The 23610-nt window shown below is 36.3% G+C and overlaps 3 protein-coding genes across 3 annotated transcripts; 2 read left to right on the forward strand and 1 right to left on the reverse strand.

Annotated features, from left to right (window-relative positions):
- The first annotated feature begins 8521 nt into the window (after positions 1–8521).
- LOC114757635 (hexose carrier protein HEX6-like) lies at positions 8522–11196 on the forward strand. Its single transcript, XM_028946719.1, is given in 5 exon segments — positions 8522–8651; positions 9070–9392; positions 10122–10989; positions 10992–11009; positions 11012–11196. Coding segments are annotated over 5 exon segments (1524 nt in total).
- Positions 11197–12869: 1673 nt separating this feature from the next.
- Positions 12870–14527, forward strand: LOC114757636 (transcription factor DUO1-like). The gene is made up of 3 exons (XM_028946721.1): positions 12870–13111; positions 13772–14027; positions 14123–14527. The coding sequence occupies exons 1-3, from the start codon at positions 12870–12872 to the stop codon at positions 14525–14527; spliced, it is 903 nt and encodes a 300-aa protein (XP_028802554.1).
- Positions 14528–15432: 905 nt separating this feature from the next.
- On the reverse strand, positions 15433–20797 carry LOC114757591 (uncharacterized Rho GTPase-activating protein At5g61530). Its single transcript, XM_028946671.1, has 10 exons — positions 20675–20797; positions 19974–20086; positions 19622–19884; positions 18897–18959; positions 18791–18809; positions 18545–18643; positions 18383–18460; positions 18051–18295; positions 16873–17032; positions 15433–16097 (listed from the first exon to the last, which is right to left on the reverse strand). The coding sequence occupies exons 2-10, from the start codon at positions 20032–20034 to the stop codon at positions 15952–15954; spliced, it is 1134 nt and encodes a 377-aa protein (XP_028802504.1). The 5' UTR covers positions 20035–20086; positions 20675–20797; the 3' UTR covers positions 15433–15951.
- Between the last annotated feature and the right edge of the window lie 2813 nt (positions 20798–23610).

The following is a 23610-nucleotide window of genomic DNA, read 5'->3' on the forward strand; positions in this document are numbered from 1 at the left end:
CACTTCTTAATCCCCTTCCATGTACTTGACCCTGTACGTGTCAAATCAGTTTTCGGTAACAGATCATCTCCGCAACGGTATTTCTCCCGCATAAACTTTACCCACAAGGTGTCTCGTTTCTTGATCAAGGCCCAGCCAAGCTTCATCATGGCAGCATTATTTTGAAGTTTAGCCAATCTCAAACCCAAGCCACCCTCCTCTTTCTTCATACACACTTTATCCCGAGAGACCAAATGCACTTTCTTCTCAGTGGACACACCTCCCCACAGGAATTTGCGGCATTTTTTATCAATATCTTCACAAATCGATGTTGGTAAAGAAACTAACTGCATTGCATAGGAAGGCAACGCCTGCATGACTGAAGAAACCAAAGTTGACCGAGCCGCAAAGGATAACGACTTCGACTTCCAATTGCTCAATCTAGAATCCATCTTATCTAAGATAAATTGATAAGTAGCTTTAGACACCCGTTTGTGATGAATAGGCATGTCGAGATATTTCCCGAGGTCAGCCGTGAGTGTAAAACCCAAGAAAGCACTGATCTCATTTGCCCGATTGTGATTAACATTCCCAGAGAAGAAAATCCGAGATTTGCGACAGTTAACCTTTTCACCCGAAACAGCACAAAAATCATCCAGACATGCTTTAATAAGCCCTTCTTGTTCCAACAAAGCCTCTGCAAATAAAATTAGATCATCTGCAAAAAATAAATGAGAGACCAGTGTGCTATGTTTGCTGAGACAGAAAGGTAATCAATTATTATTCTTCACCTCTGCTTGTATGAGATGAGCAAGTTTCTCCATAACAAGAACAAAAAGATACGGGGATAAAGAATCTCCTTGTCTAATACCCCGAGTTGGGCTAAAGTTCTTCCCTTGTTTCCCACTCCAAACTAACTTCATTTCAGCCGAATAAAGGCAAGTTTCTATGATTTTCTGGATGTGAGCAGGAATACCAATCTCAGCTAAGCACTGTGAAACAAAGGACCACCGAATCCTGTCATAAGATTTCTCCAAATCTATCTTAATAGTCATAAAGCCCTTACGTCCTTTCTTGAGTCTCATAGAATGAAATATTTCCTGAGCCAAAACAATGTTATCCACACCCTGCCTTCCAGGAACAAAACTACATTGATTAGGAGAGATAAGAGATGGCATAAATCTCCTAAATCTAGTAGCAATAATTTTAGTCAAAATTTTATATATCACATTGCACAAGATGATTGGTCTAAAATCCCGAATCATTTCAGGGTGTTCTGTTTTCGAGATCAAAATAATATTTGTCCCATTCACACCTTTAATCTCAGATGGAAACAGAAACATCTTTCAAACCATGTCGATCACCATCGGGCCAACTGTATCTCATTGGGTCTGAAAGAAAAGAGGATTTAGTCCATTTGACCCTGGCGCTTTAAGTGGTCCCATGGAAAAAAAGAGCTTGCTTCACCTCGAAACCACTAATCTCCTTCCCAAGCGCCACCAAGATCCCATTATTAACTAAAGGGAAGCCTTTTTCAAAGGATAACTCGGCACTATCAGCATCTTCATCTGTATATAGCTCCGCAAAAAAGGCCGTACCTATTTGCATTATTTCCTTAGATTCATAAATCCATTCACTATTTTCGTTCTTTAAAGCTTCCACTTTATTCCTTCTCCTTCTGGCATTCGTTATTGCATGAAAAAACCGTGTATTTCTATCTCCATCGGTGTACCAATTGCAGCAAGATCGTTGCAGCCACATAAGTTCCTCCTCCATAAGAATTTTCTCAAACTCATCCCACACTTTCTGTCTATCTATGGTAGCCTATGGGTCAATAGGAGGCGGAGCCTTATTAATCATTTCCATTCTGTGCATAAGGTCTCTTTTTCTCCTGTTTAGATCCCCAAAAACAGACTTGTTCCATTCCTTGGCATTCTTTGTGAAACGAGCCACATTCTCGTTCCACTCGCTGTTGCTCAACCATGAATTCTTGACACATTCAGGAAATGACTCATGAGTAATCCACGGGGCAAAGAACCTGAACGGTTTGTCTTTCCTTTCTTCCCTCTTATAAGTCCTCATACGTATCAACAAGGGAGTGTGATCTGAACCATAGCAAGGCAAATGAGTTACCGAAGCATTATCAAAGGTGGCTAACCAACTGGGACTAGCCAGCACCCTATCTATTCTGCTTGAGCTTCCCCCTCTAGACCACGTGAACTTAGGACCGAAGAAATTAACATCAACCACGTTTTGATTTAAGAACCAGTTACAGAACTCCTTATCAAGCATACACAATTTTTTTGAAGTCGAAATTCTCTCTTCCTGCCTCAAGGTTGCATTAAAGTCCCCGCAAATGCACCAGTTTTACACCCCTTGGTCCGCAATATTAGAAAGGTAAGTCCATAAAAGACGTCGTTTGCTTCCCGTAGGGCTCCCACACACAACTGAGAGGTCCCACGCATCAGTCGAGCCTTCATTCATCGTCCCATGCAAAATCTGGTCTTGCTTAATTTTAACTTTAAAGTTGACCTCCTGCATCCAAAAGCACCATATTCCCCCATTGAAACCGTCACACTTCACCACAACAACCTCATCAAAACCAGTACGGCATGCAAGACTTGTAGCTTTCTCACCTTTTTGTCTAGGTTCCAAAATGGCAAGAAACTGGAGACTGTATCGTCGACAAAGCTTAATAATCAACTGCGCAAAGTGATGCTTTCCCGAACCACGGGAATTCCAAATAAGCATATTAATCATTAATTAATTAATAAAAATAGATTTGGTCCACCTAGCACTAGCTGGACCCATCCTCATGCAGAACCGGCGCTTCAACTATTACACTGCTCCTCTCGTCCTCTTCTGCCTGTGACAATGGGTTCATTCAAACCAAGAAGTGGACCTGTTGAGTTGAACCCGGATCCAGCAAATTTGGGTTTACCTTCTTCTTGTCTGTTAAAAGAAGCTTCTGAGGGTTAGAACTCTCAATAGGAGATCCAACAACATGGGGCCCAGCGTCAATGTCTATATCCATCTACCTCAACCCAGAAGGCATCAGAACTTTGCTACCTGGGCTTTCTAGGCCCAATTTCTCCTTAACACGAGTATAAGTCTCCATTAGACTTATTGTTTGTTTCTTGGGCCCCACCGAGATGATACATGTAGCTCTAGTTGACCCACCCTCTATTTTCGACTTGCTTCCCTTACTTAGCCCCCTTAAATTATCCTTAAACTGATTCATAGTTGTTACCTCATTAATGGCACCAAGCGTGGACTTTTCCTTCGGATCGTCAAATGGAATGATTTCCAGCGCTGAGAATCTCGAGCTTGATTTGTGAGCATGATTATCACGATTCTCATTCCATAAATCCCTCCCTTTCCGTTCCAAGCTAGCTTCTCTCCTCCCTTGCCATGGTCGCTGCACCACCATCCAAACACCATAATTCAGTTCTTCGGTCACCTTGGAGACATCTGCATCACTTCCTTTGTTTGTTTCCCCTTCTTCCCTATACCTCCTTGCCTCTGAACAATGTTCCTTGTTATGGCCATACTTGCCACAATTAAAACATATTAGGTGGAGTCCTCCTTACTATTGACAAGGATGCAAGGTGGAAGCGGTTTCTACAAGTCCAGGTTGACATAGATTCTAGCAAACCTGCCCTTAGATCTACTCATTGTATTCATATCAAACTTCAAGACTTGTCCGATTTGACTACCCACTACATGAAGAATACCCTTTTCATAATAACCATAGGTAACTTAGCAACTCAACCCCACGCTGCTTTTGAGATGAATTTCAATCTTTCACTTTTGACCTTACATCTAATGCTATTTGATAATCTTGCCATTTATCCCCCTAAATAATGATTATTACTTGTTTGCTAACTATAATTACTTTTCATAATTTTCCCATTCTTTACTAAATCGTGTCTTTGAGGTCCATTTCAATCTTCCACTTAGGAACCTTTTTCCTATTATTCCTGGATTTTCATAGTTATCCTGAATTTTTGGTTAAATTTTTCATAATTACAATTAAGATTCAACTTTCAAAGATTGCATTTTTAGCCCTATATGACTCGTCATTCATGCAGCCTTCTTCAAACATCTCAAGGGTCTCAAAAAATAATTTATAGGTCCATCATTTCATAATATTTATTTAAGTTCCCTTAACTTTTAATCATTATATGATTTGTCTACTATGCTTTTTCCTAAATTGAAACTTGCTTCTTTTATATTTAGGTCTCTACTCCCTTTCATTTTGGCCATTGAAACTCTCCCATAGTATTTAAAAATATTTATACTCTCGATCCAGAAAAAAACTTTTAATTTGTTATTTAGTCCTTGCGAATAATTTTGTCTTTACTGCATATTTCTGAGACCTCTACTCAACTAGTCTTAGTGTCCTTCTTAATTCATGCTTATTTTTTACCTTCTAGGCCAAAAATTTAAGATATGACAGACATGTTGTAATACAGTATTGAACTTCACGTCTTTAACAAATTCCGATGTTCATTAAGTAGTTAGAAAATGTCAAATATTATATACATGGTTTGAACGTCAAATAATTTAACCACAACATACACCTTCTTAGTTGTCAAATCATTCATTTTTGGGGATATAACTAGTAAAATATAAGAGGGTAGGTAGATTTACATTGGATTTAGACATGACCGCAGAAATACGCGAAGGTACCTTTAGTTTTGGCACTCATCACAGAGTGTTCCACAATATTCTAATTATTTCTAGGGTCCTTTAGACTATTGCTTGGGAATTCCCAATAAAGTGTCATGGTTTTTTAAAAAAAATTTATATTTTAAAAAGAACAAGCATATGGCTATGATTTTAGATCGTTATATATATAAAAGATGAACTTTATGTTAACCAAATTATCGTGACCTATATTGTTTCTATGGACTCGAACGTTATACATGAACGCTAAATTGATGTTCGTCGCACTCAAGTCTTCTTCTTCTTCGTTCTTTTGCCAACATTTGTCGCACTTGAACAATGTGATACTGAAATTATTTTCTATTATATTATGTGTACTCAGACCCAAAAACGATGACATCAACAACAATAATATAATAGTTCTCTTCGTTCTTATTTTACTCATTTTGAGAAGGCTTGGTATTACCTAATCCATCATTTTTACCAGTGCTTTCAATAGTCTTTTATTCGTGCATATGTAAATTACCTTGAACCTTTTTTTTTTAAACTGTTTTCTCTTCAATAAGTCTCCCGCCAATTCTTTCTCACACATATATAAAATAAAACTATTTTATTTTGAATCTTTTTTTTTTCCCGGTACTCTGAAACAAGTTCTGCGAATAAATAAACAGAGGATAAGTTGGTTGGTGATTGTGATGGTGACGGTGACACACTTTAACCTTTTGTTTGGATAAAATTGAATATTTGGATGAAAATAAAATTATAATTTTAAAAGTGATTTTACGACATATGAAATAAATATATAAAATTTGTTTTATTTCGATTTATGTAAAAGTGTTTTTTAAAAGTGTTTTTGTTAGGATCCAGGCAACCCATAAGTTATTAGGTCCTGTTCATCTTTCCTGGTTAAAAATGTGGTTTTCAATCGATATAGTATAATATATTATTTAAACAAACAAATTATAGTCCAGCATTTTAAACTATTTAGTGATTCATTCTGCACTTTAAGTATTTTTTTTAAGTGTATTTAGTATCTTAAAGTATATTATGTCATGGGTGTAGCTAGAAAAATATTTCAGCTGAATGAAACCTTAACTCATAAAATTCATGGCTATGATAATTAAGAAAATGGGTAAAATACATTGAAACTCCTCTATTTTATCTAAATTATATAAGCCTCCATTTTATTTTGAAAAAGTATATAAACCTTATTTAAAATTAAAATGTATATCATATAAACCTCTGAGATTTTATTTGTATATATAGTTGACTATTAAGTCTAACTCTCAAACTCTTATTTTGTCCAAAATACATCTATTTAAGATAAGAGTGATTTAAACATTTATATTTATAAAGAAAATCAAATACATATAATTTCAAAATTTTTAATATCATATGTTATAAAATTTAATAATTTTGGTTATATTATAAAATTTATATATTTTTTTGAGATCGCATTTAGGGAAGCTTAATTTTTAAGTTTATTTGAACGGCTAAGACTACATATTTCAAATCCACATTTTTTTATGATATAATATAAATGATGTAAGCTTTAGAGATAATATAAATTATTTAAATGTATAATTCAAAAATTTTAAACATATTTTTGCTGCAAACATTTATTAAAGACTTTTAGTCAATAATATATTTATTGAATTAATTAAAAAATTTTCATGCCAATGTTATCTAAATTGCTTAGACTTCTCTCCCAATATGACAAAAAAATTAAACAAATAAATATTTACAAGAATACAAAATAAAATTAAGGAAAAACAGAAAAACCTTATATTATTCAAAAATAATTTTAGCCAAAATTAGAGATTTAATGTGATGAAGGAAAAATTAATAAATAAAATTGATTTGAATATAAATTTTGATTTAAAAGAATATTTTTTAAAATATATTTTTTTTTGATCTGGTACCCACAACGTTGGACAATTTGACAACCTGCAGTAAAAGTGACAACTTTATGGGGAAACCAATATATTTAATATATCTTAATTATAATTTAGTAATTTATAATTACAATATTTGTCTCACTTACTCAGTTCGTTTGAAATGGAGATATATAAATATATATATATAATATTATACAGTGCAGTGCAATACTAAAAATTGGCTACAATCACGTGTCTCTAACGAATTCCAATGTTTACCCTAGACATTTTGTTTTATTTTCAAACGGGACAACAACGGATAGGTATATAGCTCGGGTTGTTTTGCTTTCCCCTCCTCCTTCTGCACATTTTACGAATTATTATTTCATCATGCCTGCCATTTTTAATTAGTAAAATATTAAGCACTGCAGGTAGTATTTTCAAAAACTAAAATAATTTTTAGCTTTTCTTTTTGCATTTTTTTTATTTTTTTTTTGGGGGTTATTGGGAAATTCTTTCTTCTATAGTCGATGTCTTGTTCTCCATTTAACAACTTGAGTTCTCATTGAAGTTTCATCATCTAATCTCAATATGTTTATTTTCAAATATAATTTTTTAGAACAATTATCTAAACATATTGTTTTGTTTTTTTTTTCATAAACTTTTTTTAAAAAACAATCTTACAAAACTTTTTTGACAAGGAAAAAAAAAACAGAAACAAACAGGCCCAAATTTATTTCTAGAATTTACCGCACTGTTGCAGGAGAAAAATTTTGTTTTTAAATATAAATCATTTATAGGGTAATTAATAATTTTTTTCAATTTTATCCCTGTAAATAAAATAAAGAAAATAGATGAGAGAAAATGTACAGTATATATATTTTTTTCCAATAACCTTCTTTAATAGGTCGGCAAACGTAGAAACTTTGATCAATTTAATTTGAGTATTCGATCATCTAATTAAACAATGGCCATTATTATCTAATTTTTATTAAGCACATCTATAGCCTCCAAGGTATAAAGACTATCTTTAAAAAATATATAAATCTAAGAAACAAAGTAAATTGGGGTTTTATATTTAAAACCAAATTGAAGGTCAAATTAGTTCTTATATTAAAGACAAGAGAGGGTAGTATTGAAATGTAATCTCTTATGGATGTAGAATATTAATACGGAATCCAAAATTCATTAACCTTCCTATCCTTTTTTAGAAGTCTCAGCAAGTTTTTTTGGGCCTAAATAAAAGATCATGCACGAATTTTCTCAAATACCAATTATCTTTGTTCCAAAAATATACTTTGCTTTGGAAATAAGTATAACTATGGGGAAAATGAATTCATAAAATAATTAAGTGACAGTTTTAGAATATATGTATCATGAAATTTTTTTACATATTTAATGAGTTTTTAACATATTTTAACAAAATTTTTTAGTGGTTGAAAAACTCTTATATAAAAAGGAGCAGAGTGAGTAATTTGTTCCAAAAAATTATGAAGAAAGATGCACGTACAGACCCACCCTCTTATCCATAAACTGCATAAATTTTTAAAAATCGTCAATTAATTTTCAAAAGTAATACTCAAACATATCTTGATCATTAAATAATACGATACACGTTTCCTTAATTCATCCCATAAACAAGGAAATAAATACATATATTCAGTGAATCAAAGAGATTTGGTAATACAGTAGTAGAATTTGAGTCATCAAACAGAACTCTTATCAATCAATCAAATCTTGTATTGAAAAGTAAGCCAATTACGTTATTAGAGGAAAAAAAGACAAAATAACATTCAGGTCAACGAAACACAACGTTGCTTGTATTGAAAATTCAAACCACCAGGATACTGTCAGAAATTGTTTAATTTCCAACCCAAATGGTGATGACCTTATCCTCAGATCCAGCAAAGACTAATCCTGCTGTTCTATGACATTAGCCTACTGCTCTATCTTCCTCAGTTTCTACTTACTCTGTTAAGCTCAAGGGAAAACATCTGATGGCTCTGAGCTTTGCTGTGACAAACGGAAGTGAACACAACAATGGCAAGATAACCTTGTTCGTTGTCTTATCTTGCATGATGGCTGCCATGGGAGGTGTCATCTTCGGCTATGACATTGGCATATCAGGTGAGTTTCTTGCTTTAAATAGAAACCTTAAATCTTTTCAACAAAGGTTGGTCCGATAAGACAAACAGTGATTTTGAATGAAAAGAGTTCGGTTCTCTTCAAACATGGTCCAATATTTGACTCGTGTGTAAAAAATCAAGTTATGAGAGCCACCCCTAATTAGACATAATATTGTTTATATCTGACCTAATAGTATTGAATCCTTCATGAACATATTTTAAAAAAAAAAAGTTAATCCAATAAAGACTCAACTCATAGCCTCCACAAGTGTTGGTTCAAGGCTTCGTGCTAATGTGAGTTGTCACTGAAATTGTCCTAACCTTAGTGAGTCCCCGGGTGAATAGGTCAAACTGATGAATCTGTTACCAATGTCACAATATATGGCTGCTTTGATGAACTAAAAGGAATGAATCTGAAGGTGGGGTGACTTCAATGGAGCCATTTCTGGTGAAGTTCTTCCCAGAGATATACAAGAAGATGAAGGAGGACACAGAAGTGAGCAACTACTGCATATTTGACAGTCAACTACTGACAACATTCACTTCATCGCTCTATGTGGCTGGGCTGCTTACTTCCCTCATAGCTTCGTATATCACCAGAGCTTTTGGAAGAAAGCCTTCCATTACTGCAGGAGGTGCTGCGTTTCTTGCTGGAGCAGCCTTTGGTGGTGCAGCTTTTAACGTCTATATGCTCATTCTTGGTCGCCTTTTGCTTGGTGTTGGAGTTGGCTTTGCAAACCAGGTAAGGTTTTATTGCGAAATTGTGAAGATTGATGAAGTAGGTTCGTGTTACTTATTTAATTAGAAATGTAATTTGTTTTTGGTCCAAAGGGATGAGTACTGTTGCATTTTAAGTTCATTTAAACCCGAATTCGATTTTTCTGCTTCTTTTTGAAGAAACACTACTATGCTAAATTGCAATCTCGACCCTTTAAAGAGGAAGATCAAGATTCCCACCCCCAAAAAAAAACATATATAATGACAATGGCAGGACCAGTACCCATAACAGAGTAAATACAGTAAGAAATTATTTTTACATTTACCCAATTTAATAATCAGGTTTAATTCAAGGAGATAAAATAAAATTCTCGCCTTTTATTTTAATTTTTTGGGGCATATGAGGGACACATGTTTACATTAAGACTTTCTGCATCCTCATTTCCCTCTACTATGCCATACCTTGTGACTGATTTCTTCTAGTTCCTGCTCAGATTAGAGTAAACTGTTTCTTTTGATGTATCATGTTAACTTAGAAAATTCAAGTAGCAGCAAACTCCATGCTTCCCAGGAGATAATTACACATCCACAAAACCTCAACAGCTTAGTTTAAATGACAAAGTTGCTCAATTCTCAACCACAGTGAAGAGTCATTTTTAGTTCTCATGCTTTCTTAGGATTTAGTAGATTTGGCTACCACCTAACACCGACCATTTTCCCATGCTGAGAAATTCTTGTAATGTTTGATTTGCAGTCAGTTCCTCTGTATCTCTCAGAAATGGCACCATCAAGACTAAGAGGTGCAATCAACAACGGGTTCCAACTTAGCATTGGAATTGGAGCTTTGTGTGCTAATTTTATCAACTATGGCACAGAGAAGATCAAAGGTGGATGGGGTTGGCGTATCTCACTAGCCATGGCAGGAGTGCCAGCCTTGATCCTCACACTAGGTGCACTTTTCCTCCCAGAAACTCCCAATAGCCTAATCCAACGCAGCAAAGATCACCAAAAGGCAGAGTTAATACTTCAACGAATTCGAGGAACCGATGATGTTCAAACTGAGCTTGATGGTCTCATCAAAGCAAGTTCAACATCAAAAAACACTGATCACTCATTCAAGCTTATCCTGAAACGAAAATACAGACCTCAACTTGTAATGGCAGTAGCAATACCGTTTTTCCAGCAAGTGACAGGGATCAATGTCATAGCCTTCTACGCCCCTTTGCTTTTCAGAACACTAGGGTTAGGTGTAAGTGCTTCCCTCTTGTCTGCTGCCATGACTGGCATTGTGGGCACTGGCTCGACCTTCATATCAATGCTTGTTGTTGACAAATTTGGCCGGAGAACCTTGTTTGCCATAGGAGGCATTCAGATGTTAGCATCTCAGAGTATAGTAGGAGGGATAATGGCAGCTTATCTAAAAGATAATGGAGGATTGAGCAAAGGGTATGCTTACTTGGTTTTGGTGATGATATGCATATATGTTGCTGGATTTGGATGGTCATGGGGGCCATTGGGGTGGTTAGTACCGAGTGAGATTTTTCCATTGGAGATTCGATCTGCTGGGCAAAGCATCACAGTGGCAGTGAGCTTCCTCTTCACTTTCATTGTTGCTCAGACATTCTGGCCATGCTTTGCCACTTCAATCTGGGATTTTCTTCTTCTTTGGGGGTTGGGTGCTGGTGATGAGTGTATTTGTGTACTATTTCCTGCCAGAGACCAAGAATGTGCCTATCGAACAGATGCAGACGGTGTGGCATGAACACTGGTTTTGGAAGAGAATGATGGATGAAGGGATTGAGAAGAGCGACCAAGAGAGTGGTCACTGATGAAAAGTCTGGATCCAAGTTTTTTTTGGCTCTTCTGTTACAATGAAAGAAAGAAAGTTTTCTCCTTCATTCACAATGCCTTTCATGTCTCTCTAATAATTAATTACTCAACAGTTTCTTCTTCGATTTTTTAAAATTATATACGACGTCATCATAATATATGAGTGCTACATACCAAACCAATCTAACTGTCAAAATTAACATTTTTTTAATGACTTGATTTAGCTTATGTGAAAGAAAATATATAACTATATTTTTTCAAAGACTTAATACTCCCTCCGTCCTTATATAGGACCCAATTCTTGAGTTGGTTTTGGTCCTAAATATAAGACTCATTCTCATATTTTTCAATTTTCTCTCTAAATTACCTACCCCTATGGATACTCCTTAACCATAATCAAATAGAAGAAGGAGAGGGGTATTAAGAAAGATTATATTATATTGTTTTAGGAAAAATGTGTCACTTTTCTTATATTAACTACCCTTACCTAACTTCCTTAATCTAATCAAATTAATTAAATGGGTCTTATATTAAGGACCGGAGGAGTTAATTTTTTGGGTCCAAAAGACTTGATAGAATTAGAGCAAACCTCTGTATATGAAAAATACGTGCAAATTACCCATGGACAAAGTCTTCAAATATTTAAAATTATTTAATCCTAATTTCATCCTCTCACTATCTCCGTTCCTTTTGCATATTCAGGTCACACACCTTAAATCCTTAAACATAAGCGACAAGTTTTAATGAAAAGTTTGAGAAAATTAAATTTCATCTTTAAATGTTTAACAAGAACAAAGTCCTTGTGACGACAAGGTAATGAAATATGGACTTGATCTTTATACACACACACCATTTTATTCACTCGATATTAGTCTATCATTTTCCTTGTGGGTCAATAAAAGGATTATTATTTATCTAATCGCTTTATATACCTTATCATGTACTTAATATAAGAACTAATTTGATTTCAGTTTAGTCTTAAATATAAAACTTCAATCTACCTGTCTTTTATTTTTTAAAAAAAAAAATCAGTCCTTTTGTAGTTGCACATGTTAAAGGTTCTATCAAATAATAATTTTAAGTAATACACATGATTAGCAAGGGTATTATAGAAAAGAACTACTATTACAAATAACTAACTTCATTAATTTTTTTAATCTCTTCAAATTAGTTAACTAGGTTTTATATTAAAGACAGGGGGTAGTATATATATCTTATTAATTAGAACATTTATACATATATATTTCAGTCAACTTTTAAGTTCAGAGTAAATCTTGAATTTATTAAAAAAATGATAAAAGAAAAGGGCATATTAATTTGAACAGAGTAAAAGGCGGGGTTGTCATATTCCCACTAACCGTCAAAACCGTCACTACTGATAGTGGGGGGCAACAATCAACTGCATCCCGACTAAAACAACAATCCCGTAATATTCCGCCACGTTAGCATTTACCAAAGGCACGAATTTAACGGGTCCCACTCTTTCAAAATGGTCCAATACAAACGCAAGTGTTTCGTGATTCTGTAAAGCGTATAACACACACGATCATATCATCGCGAGCACCGTTTCATAGTGTTACATACACCCATGAAACAAAACAGAAGGCACTTTCTGAGAGACACTTATTGAGAAAGAGAAGGAAGAAGCTTTGGGTTTTCTTGTGTCTTGTAGATGAAACTGAGAGGCTCAGAAATATTTGCGGAAGAGGAAGAAGATGGGGAGAGAGAGTTTGGTGGAGGAACATATATAAAGAAAGGACCATGGAGTGCTGAAGAAGATGAGATTCTGATGAAACATGTCAAGAAAAACGGTCCAAGGGACTGGAGCTCCATTCGATCCAAAGGGTTGCTTCCCCGGACCGGAAAATCCTGCCGGCTCCGATGGGTTAACAAGCTTAGACCCAACTTGAAGACGTACGTAAGAAGACAGACACCATTTTTGTGGTATCTTTGTTCTCACATGCACATGAACCTTCGAGTGTTCTACGTTGTTGTTGCCTTTGTGCTTACTGTCTCTCATAATACTGAAAACTTCCTCTTCTTCTTCTTCTTCTTTAGATAGTGGCAATGAACTATGAAGTAAAGTTCTATTTTAATCATGTCCTATCTCGTATATTTGAATCTCTTAGTGTTCGTGCTTGTGAGTCTTATGTGGTATCTGTGAAACGTGTCTGGTAGGCGAGAAAATATATTTTTGGTTTAGATTAAGCTATTCGTTTCAATGGTGCTGTGAATCATCATCTCCCTACTTTAAAACCAAACTGATATTCTATCTGCAGTCACCCATATAAACGCAGACTATAAGTTGATATATACTTGTTATTTAATCATCACATGTCCCAGTCCTATCTTGTGTGTGTGTGTGTGTGTGTGACTTTTAAGAGAGTGATTATATAGCATGTTTGTGTTTTTGTTTGTGTGGTGTGTGCTGAGTTCAAATTCACCACATGTGGTGGGATTTTATTAGTCCAATCATAAATAGAAGATCTCAGTCATTGGGTTCTGTAAAGTAATAGTGGGATTAAGATGCATGGGCTAGACTGAATCTATGGCGGTGTTTGTTTGGAATTTCAGAGGGTGCAAGTTTTCAGCGGAGGAAGAAAGAGTGGTGATAGAATTGCAGGCACAGTTTGGGAACAAGTGGGCGAAAATAGCGGCTTACTTAGAAGGAAGAACAGACAATGATGTGAAGAATTTCTGGAGCAGTAGGAGAAAGAGGTTGGAGAGAATGTTGCAGAAACCATCTCCATCATCATCATCATCATCAAAGCCACACAATAATAAGAACAAAGCAACATCTATTCATCAGCCACAACCAGTAGTTGAAGAGGTATATATTTGAGGCAGAATCATATACATGTTGAAGATCTAAGCCTCTCTGATGATGATATGATTCTAACTTAGAAGTAAGATTGTGAATTTCAGGTTCCTTCATGCAGTTCAAATCATGTGGAGCAAAACCCATCAGGAAACAAGTTTCTGATGGTTGGTGACACTAAGGAGTTGAAGTTTCAGAATGTGAAAGCAGAGGAAGCCACTCCATTTCACATGGTTCCATCATTTGACTCTTCGTCAGAGTACACTTTTTCTCAGGTACTTCTTCATGATGACTCCCACCACCAAGTGGATGATGGCCTGGTCTGCCATGGCCTGCTTGATCCGGAGCCGTTTGATGCCGCCTTCCTTGACATTTTCGAGCAGCACAAGAAGCCAGGTCTTGCATTGGGAGGAATTGCTCAGAGTTCAATTCCATCAAATGGCTTCTTTGAGGACTTCCCGAGTGACATATTTGACTATTTTGAAGACCTTCCTAACTCGTCAGAAAAATGAACTCTTCAATTGTCTCCCTCTCCAATTTCAATGCCTTGTGTAAGTTCAGCCCAAAATGCCGTGTTGTGCTGCAAATGGCCTAATATAAGCTTGCTGATTTGACAACTAATAGACATGTTTTGGACAACGTGAATTTAGCAACTTGGATGCATAAACCATCATTTCAGCGATATCATGTCTCTCGTGTCTAGCCTCTTTGTTGCATTCTCAGCTCGATTTCTCTGCTTCTTTGCAATGATATAAAAAGAAAAATCTTTTGCTATAGAAAATTTAACTTTTTGAAGAAAATACAATCCCTCACTAGAAGTACGGATCCTGAGATAAAAAGTTGTGAAGAAGGAAATCAGGGGGGGGGGGAATTAATATGAAGTTTCAAAGGAAAAATGTAAATCCAAAAAACTCCCACAATAAGTTGGGCGTCTTAAGGTTCCTTCATTTGATTCCAGTTTTAAAGGTTATGTTAGTGAGGATGTGACTTAAATCATTCCTCTAATTTGTGCCTCCATTAAGTGACAAGTTTTAATATTAACAAAGAACTCGCTTGTTTGAGACTGTAATTATATTCCTAAATCAATGGTGAGAGACCAAAGTAGCATGTCCAAATATATAAGGCATGTGTTCCAATGTTTATAACGAAAATATGAAGAGATTATTTTAAGCAATACCTCGTTGCCATTGTAAATGTCAAAAAATTTAAAAAAAATAAATACATAACTTTCTTACACCTTTGTTTTCAAGTTCTCTACCCAGAATAATATAATTTTCTGATAAAATCATGATAAGTCCATGAACAATGCAAATAATTATGGTCTTCAGATTACATCGCATGCGCATTATTTGGAACGCATGCATCGTATGGACATACACATCTTTCTGGTAATAATCTGGAAATCCAAGACAAGATATAAATGATAATCTATGTTTATTAAAACGTGCACCAAATAGACCGTTATTATCAGCTAAAATCAGTCGATCTATTCATTGACTATGAACAATAATCACATATCATTATCAATCCTAGAAAAAAAGCCACGATAACACGTCAAAGTGATGTATTGTTCAGGATAATCAGTGCAATTCTCCAATTTCTCAAGCAAGACATACATGAAAAGTAGTAACATCCCTTCTTTTTATTCCTTCTTAAGTAAAACCTGCACAACTATAAACAAAAAAGACTATGAAACTCCAGACTGGAAACAAGAGAACTAAGAAAATCAGAATTACTCCATCACTTCACCTCCACACCAGCATCCAAAATCCTTCCCCGGACTGATGATCTTCATCCAACTTCAAAAATATAGCTTCTAATTTGATGATCTTGACCAGCTTGGGGAGGAACTTCAAGGTTGAAGGAGGGGGAAAACAAAAAAGAGGCTATGATATTCACATCATTGAATCCGGTGCAGAAGGAGGGTCAGTGTTTTTCATCTCCACACCGTTTCATTCGCATCGGTGAAAATTGCATTATGATGTTCGATTAGGTATTGAACAACCTCTATCGCAGCAAAGTCAACTGGAGTGCCATCGTCCAAAGGAATGTGAGAGGATGCATCCATGCCCTCACCCTCATCTGCAACACAAGATTTAAAATAAAATGACAAAAAGGCCATCTCTAATTATAATTAATTCCACACACCATATATTTCATAAGAAAAGGGCATTTTGATATAAGCACCAAAGAAATTAAGTGTTAAATTAACTTTGTGACATAAGATGAGAATGCAATTTTCAGAGTCGACATGATTCAAGTATTACACTTCTTCATGTAGATTTTTAAATTATCCGCCTGATGAAAGAAGAGCCTATGTATAACCAGTCAAATAGGAAAGCAATATTAAATAATTAAATCTGACTCATATTTTAGTTAAAGAGAAAAACTTATTTCGCTTGCTTACACAACATTTTCAGTAACATGCAAAAAGAAAAACTGGTTCATGAAAAAATGCGTGAATTATTTAATCTCTATGATCACTGAAAATTCCCATAGCTTGAGATGAAACCCCGCAACAGTATCACGAATATATTAATCTAAGCATTCCCCCCTCCCTAATATCTGTAGCTTGCAATAAGACTCGATGCATCTAACCAGCATTAATCTGCTTCAAACATGTAAGACTAGTTTTGATATCTCATCTCCTTAAGCCAAGCCATACATCAGTTGCACTGTCAATTATAAAACTTACTATCTGTTTCAGATGAATATCACATGCCAAGGCTGAATTCATCAGGGGTGGTTTCATATTATATAACTGGAATCCTTATAGGTATAACCATAAATAGGCTATTGTAACATTTCAGTCAACTCAATTAGATTCTAGAGATTTTGTTTGCAACATCTGACTTACCATTAAGCATGTCCCAGGAAGCACCAGGTGGTGGATCCAAGCTCTTGTTGGAAGGACGTTTGGACAATTGATTCCAATAATGACGATACAATTCAGGATTCGACCCCTTTTGCCACATAATAACAGGTGCCATTTCCATAGCAAGGCTGTGAGCATCCATCTGCATAAAGTCAACAGTCATGAGCATGCTTATCAGATGGATACTAGCATCTAAAAGCTGGGAGAATTTACTGGATGTCAAACACTCCAGAAATGATAAACCATTCGTATAATCATATTACAGGGAGAAACTAAGACTGCTAACTATCAAAATGGTAAGTAAATCATACATCTAAGAAACTAGTTCTATTTCCTTCACACTTTTAGACTGATGAAAGTTTGGAGATCATTGAAGAAAAGGCTAGAGAAACCAACCACAAGAAATTCTCGAAGAACTGCAGGACAAAAAGGATAAAACGAAAAAATATACTGCAATCCTTGCGTAAATCAGAAGCCAAAACACTTAAGAAGAGCATTAACAGAAAGGACAAGGCTAGCAAATGACACTATTTTGAATAAGATCAGAAGATATATCAGTTACTCAAAATTCTGGCATCCTGCTCCTGCCAAATACACCACATTCTCTAGCCCCCAAAGTACAATATCTGTTTGCTGTTGGATGGGAAAATTTTTTTCTGTCCACATTGGATGGAAAATTAGCCCAGTGCAGAGGGTAAATTCTTTCAAGGATATTTAATGTGTTTATTTTGAAATAGGATTGTCTCCTCAGAACCTGTGGTGTTTAGTGAGTAGTGTTCCTAGGATAATACCATTGGCAGACATTAAGAAAACAATATTACAAACTTTAAAAGAAGAAGAAAACAACATAAGAACAGAAGAGTAGCAGTATTTCAGAAACGGAAAATTGTGATCCGCTTCATACTCTGAAGAAAATAAACATAAGTTTGGTGCTAGTTAAGAAATATCTCACAAATGTTCTTTTTCAGTCTATTAACAGGATTTCACAATAATATAGAATACCATTCGCTGACATTACCCATCAGGGATTCCTATGCACAGGGCAACGCCAACAAGATAGTCAAGGGCACATCCCAACACATGTAAGACCCACTGTTTATCCCACAATAAGACAAACACAGAGAAAGGGGGCGAGAGAGAGAGAGAGAGATGTCTCCTGCCTTATTGAGTAGTGACTTCTGGCTCACACGAAGGAGCAGTGCAGTTACATACTCTAGAGTCATGTAATTTACACTGGGGAGCTTCTTCAATATGTTTCTCATGGAATGCACACTGGATCGAGCACATTTTATCTCATTATAAAGCTCCAGTGTGGTAAGGGGCTCAGGAAGGCTAGCAAGATAATATTTGACAAGAGCTGCTACATCAACTGGGCTTGTACCTTCGGGTACTGATGCAGCTAAATCTGTAACAGAATGGTAACAGCAGATTTCCATCATCCATATGTAAAAGTTACAATAAAAAACAATGGCTACCAGAATGACTTCAGCACCTTGGTTATATAAGGAAACCAACTGTTGAATAACCTTTTTATCCCCTTCAGATTTAAAGAGATAGGGGGAGTTTAACCCTACAAAGAATGAGTGAAAAAAGATTATTGAAACAACAACAAAAGTGCTGATTTATTGTAGAGCCTTACTCTCAAACTACCTACCTGACAGTATAAGATAATCTGCGCATTTGACCAATATCTGAGGAACAGGTCGGTTAGATTCATGCCTCTGTACAGTAATCTCAATAGGAACTCCAAATACTGAGCAAAAATAATTAAGTACCATAATACAGGCCGTCAACAATTAAATAATCTAAAATACAGCATGATAACAAAGTGTTCTAGACATGGCTGACAGAAACAATCAAATTAGTCATTGAAAAGCCATGAGACATGGGAAAAACTTACCGTCAGTACTTGCAACTCCCTGCAAAAGAAAATTTAGATTAATTTTTTTAAAAAAATTTGATGCATAATAGTAAATATATGGCACGGTCAGCTAAATGTCAATTACCTTCTGCCATCTCTCGATGTCAGTCAATATTGTCTTGCTCTTCTGCGCTGTTTTCTTTGCAACCTAATATGCATGATCATGATGCCAAATAAATAAGACAAAGGTAGAAAAGAGAATAATCTAATCACCAATTTAGTGCTGGGAAAATTACCGAGATAATATTCATGTAGGACCAGCAATTACTGGATTGAGAGAATGACAGAGAAGAGAGGAAAGAAAAAAGGATAGATGGTTTTCAACAAACATTCCATTTAACCAAAACCAAATCCATGAACAGCTTCAAATAAAGCCAACAACAAGAATGTCAGCCTAAATTTAGCCCACCACGTGAATATGATCAATTATCATAATCGCCCTTCCCAGATTCAGAGTTCAATTTCAACATGTTATGCAGAAGTTGGAAAAGAATCTAACCATTTGAATTGTCTCGTGACCTTTATAGGCTAGACAGGGGGTTATACTTTGCCTAAACTTTTCCCTAAAATATTAAAAGCATATGTACGTTAGCCTAGCATTTATCTTCCCAACAGCAAGACTAATTCAAGCAAGCAGAAACAGATTATCAGTTTCAATAATGAAGATTTCAGAGAAGGAATGTTTGAATTGGTCAATGAGTATCACGTGATATCATGTGTTCTATCAACAAGCATAAGTTATTATGACTACTGCACGAAATATAATGATATATTATCAAAATACATAAACCAATTATTGAGCTATATTACCTCTTCAACTTTTGTTTTCCCAACTGCCACCTTATCCTTTGTCCCCGACAAGCTTCTCCTTAACAATGTACCAGTTGTAGCGGCAGCTGTTATCAATCGGTCCTGGACAGCATGTCTTGTTGATGGCTGCTGAAGAATTGCCCATCGACTTTTGACCACTGAACCAACTCGCTCTGCCACATCAGTAACGTTACTCTTTGCATCCTTTGTGACCTCACCCACAAATGCTCCTGCTGACTCCCTGGCCTCTTTAAATTTGACCCCTGCATTAAAATTACATTTGAGAACAATCAAAGAAACAGACGCCACAGAATGGACATGAAAAAGAGGGAATAAATTCAGCCATAGACACCTGAGGAAGAAAAGAAACCACTGGCCTTCTCTTGCCACTGAGGTGAAAGGGCAGAAGGCATTTGAACAGAACCAAAGGCGAGTATCAACCTCAACGAGTAGTATTATTCGATCCTGTTGAGAATAAAACCCATGAAACACAAGTGAATGGAAACGGGAAAGTAGTCATCAACTCAATAACAAGCTCTTACTGACTTAAACTAAAAGCAGTCTGATTATTTATTCTTTCACAATATACTACACAACGATGATTGTCAACAAGAAGCTCATCAATTCATATGAATTCATTCTATCCAAGATAGTCAACATCTTCCCTATCCCATCTAGCAAGATCATAAGGAGCAGAAAGTATATAGTGAAAAGGACTTAACCACAAAAGTTTTAAACTTGAATACCAAAATCCCTTCTCAAGCAGTTTGATAACAGGGAAGATGATAGATACAAAAGTAATCAAGACAACACTGTGCCTCCGCTAAAATCGATTGAACTACAGTAGACATCAGGGCTCCTCTGGTACCGTTCAAAAAACAATCTTGACGCGCTTTTCCACCCAACAACACAATCAACGAAAACGAAAAACAAGACCACTTTTCGCTTGCTTGATTCTTCAAGGGGAAAAAAAAAGGCCAAGATAACGATCAGGAAGCCGATTCAAAAACCCTAAACTTCCCAGACAGTTGGAAAGAATCAAATCACAAATACCTTCGGTAAAAGCTGACTTGAGACCCAGCAACAGAGATCTTCGCAGCTGCTTTTTATGTCTCTAGAGAAAGAGACGATGACAAATAAAACCCAAAAGTCGTTACGATATGAGAGAGATTCACTCGAGTAAATTAAAAAAAAAAAAATCTTGAGGAGAGAGAGTGAGAGAAAGCGATAGAAGTTGCAATATTCAAAAGAAGAGAGCTCATACAGTAGAGAACTTAGAAGCGGTCAGTGAAGGCGTCGCCGGGCGGGTACTCTGGTTGCCCCAGTAAGCGCCAACCACGAACCTAGTTCACGTGCACGACGCGTGCCGTGCCTTGCTCTTCTGGATGCTTCCAACTGCTTATAACGGTGCTTCTTTTGTTTTTTCACTTAGCCATGGCCTGCCCCATGGAGTCGTAAAATACAAACCTCGGTAACCTAAATACCAGTAGCTTTTTTTTTTAATGAAAAAATATAACTTTATTAACTATTTTATAAATTTTAATTCAAGGTAGAAAGATAATTATAAGAGAAAATTTTAAAGGTTTATGATGTCTTTTTTTCTTTTTTAATTATGTTTCATATTACAGAATTTTAAGAGTAGGCTTGACTCACTTAATAAATAAATGATCAAGTTTTCATATGAAAAAAAAAAGGGAAAATGACAGATAAAGAAGGCTGAAATAATAAAATGCCAGAATGGGAAGCTAACCAAATGTATTACCAGATAGGGAAGTGTTGCCTGATTTGGGATTATGCAAATGTTGCACAATTACGAAACAGCCCCTGTCAGTCAGCGTTTGAAAGCGGAGAGAGAGAAGGCGCGCGCGAACACTCGTGCACTGACCGTCGTGCTTCCCGGTTTCTTGCTTCCACCATCCCCATTGTTGCCCTAAAAACGCCGGCAAGCTGGACAGTTGAGGACCCCGAAATAGTGTGTGCGTAAGAGAGCAGAGGAGTTGGAAGTGGAAGGGCGTGCTGTTCGAAGGGCGAACGTGGTCGCGTCTGACTGATTGTGTGGAAAGACGAAGGTTGGCGCACGGTGATTCACCATTGCAGTTAACAAGCATCAACAGCATTTCAGTGAGGTAAGTTCAGGCATTTAAGTTTCGTGCTGTGGTCGACGTTTCTGGGTGAGTCTGGGAAGCAATGATTGGGCAATATTTAGATATGACGCGATGAAGTTTGTGAATGACAGGAATGGCGATTAAGGGTTTATGCTGAGTCGCTGTGGCAAGCTATTCTGTTTTTAATAACGTAGTTGAGAACTGGAAAAATGGGTTTTGAAATCAGTAGGAAAATTGTCTGATTGACTGGAAAAATTATATGAACAACTGGAAATGACAATAACATACTGGTAAATGACTATGATCGAACCTAAAATGACCATATTCATAGTAATGACCTTACTGTCTGAATGAGTGGAAAGATTATATGAATAAACTGGAAATGACAATACCAAACTGGTAAATGACTATGAAGGAACTTGAAATGACCATATTTATAGTAATGACCTTACTGTCAGACTGTAATGGCCATGTTGGTAATGACAATGAATTAAGTGGAAATGACCATATTCATAGTAATGACCTAACTGTTAGTCTGTAATGGGCATATTGGTAATGACAATAAGTTAACTGGAAACGACCATATTCATACCAGCATCCTTACTGTCACTCTGTAATGGCCATATTGTAAATGACAATGAATTAATTGGAAATGACCATAACGAATCTGGAAAGAACTAGATGTGTAGTATATGTATTAAAATTATGATTTAATGATGGTACCTTGATGACTTTGCAGAACTATACGAGATGGTGTTGGAAGAAGGGGAAGGGTCCACAAGCAAAGGAGTCCATAGTGGGCTTGTGTTGTTCAGAAGGGAGTATATGGCAAAACGAGGTGAGAAGTGTAAAAACGCAAGAGAAGAAAAAATTGAAGTGGGGAAGGCATGGAGGGCCCTGAGTGAAGAAGAGAAAGATAGGTATAATGAGAGGGCAAGGAAAACGAAGCCACAGAAAGGTGAGAAGAAGAAGTATGATGTTCCCTTGTACACCCGGTGCTCATTGCCCGGATTTCTATCATTGGCTGAATATGTGAAGAAGAACAGGCGGTTGAGGCAGAAAGTTCAGAGGATGGGATTTGGGAACTTGCTTAATGTGAATGTGAAGCAACTTCCACGTGATCTACTTGTGTCATTGTTGAGATGCTATGACCCACCAACGCATTTTTTGACCATTAGAGGGCAAGGGCAGGCAATTGAGGCAAAAGATGCGCATGAGTTTCTAGGTGTACCTGACAGTGGGGAGGAAGTGAAATCTGATGTTAGTGAGGATGACCCGGAATACAAGAGGTTGAAGGACACTTATTGGAAGGTTCCATTTACCCAGATACTGAAGAGGATATTATCTGGGGAAGAAAGCGACAATTTTGAGTTCCTATTTATGCTTTATACAGTTGGAGCTTTTCTATGTCCTGGGTCAAGCACAACTGTACATATACGTTTGTTGAAAGTGATGCGTCACACGATGAATGGGTTTGGAAATATGATTGGTCAACGTACATAATCAAGAACCTGTGGAAGGAAATGGGAGACTTTGTGAAGATGACAAAGAAGAAGAAGAAAGGAACCTGCAATGTTGGAGGGTGTCTTTATTTGCTGCTGGTAAGTCAATATTTTTCTTATGGTTCACTATATTTTTGTCTTTTGTTATTGTTGCAGAAGTGTGACCTATCTTTATTTGGTTTTGCAGCTGTATTTTGTTGAGCGTTTCCCGCTGGGATTGTCTGTTGACCGGGGTTCAACAAGCGCCATTGAATATTGGACCGAGGAGAAGATAAAGGAGAGGGTGGAGAAAGAGAGAGGCAGCAGCATGGGAATATTGCATGGAAGCAGTGGCAGCGAGGTATACTCAGCAGGACATGAGGACAGTCCAATTTTGCAGTCT

This window comes from Neltuma alba, unplaced genomic scaffold (genome assembly GCF_004799145.2).
Source record: "Neltuma alba isolate B1F8T4 unplaced genomic scaffold, ASM479914v2 tig00010614_pilon, whole genome shotgun sequence".
Classification (NCBI taxonomy): Eukaryota; Viridiplantae; Streptophyta; class Magnoliopsida; order Fabales; family Fabaceae; genus Neltuma; species Neltuma alba.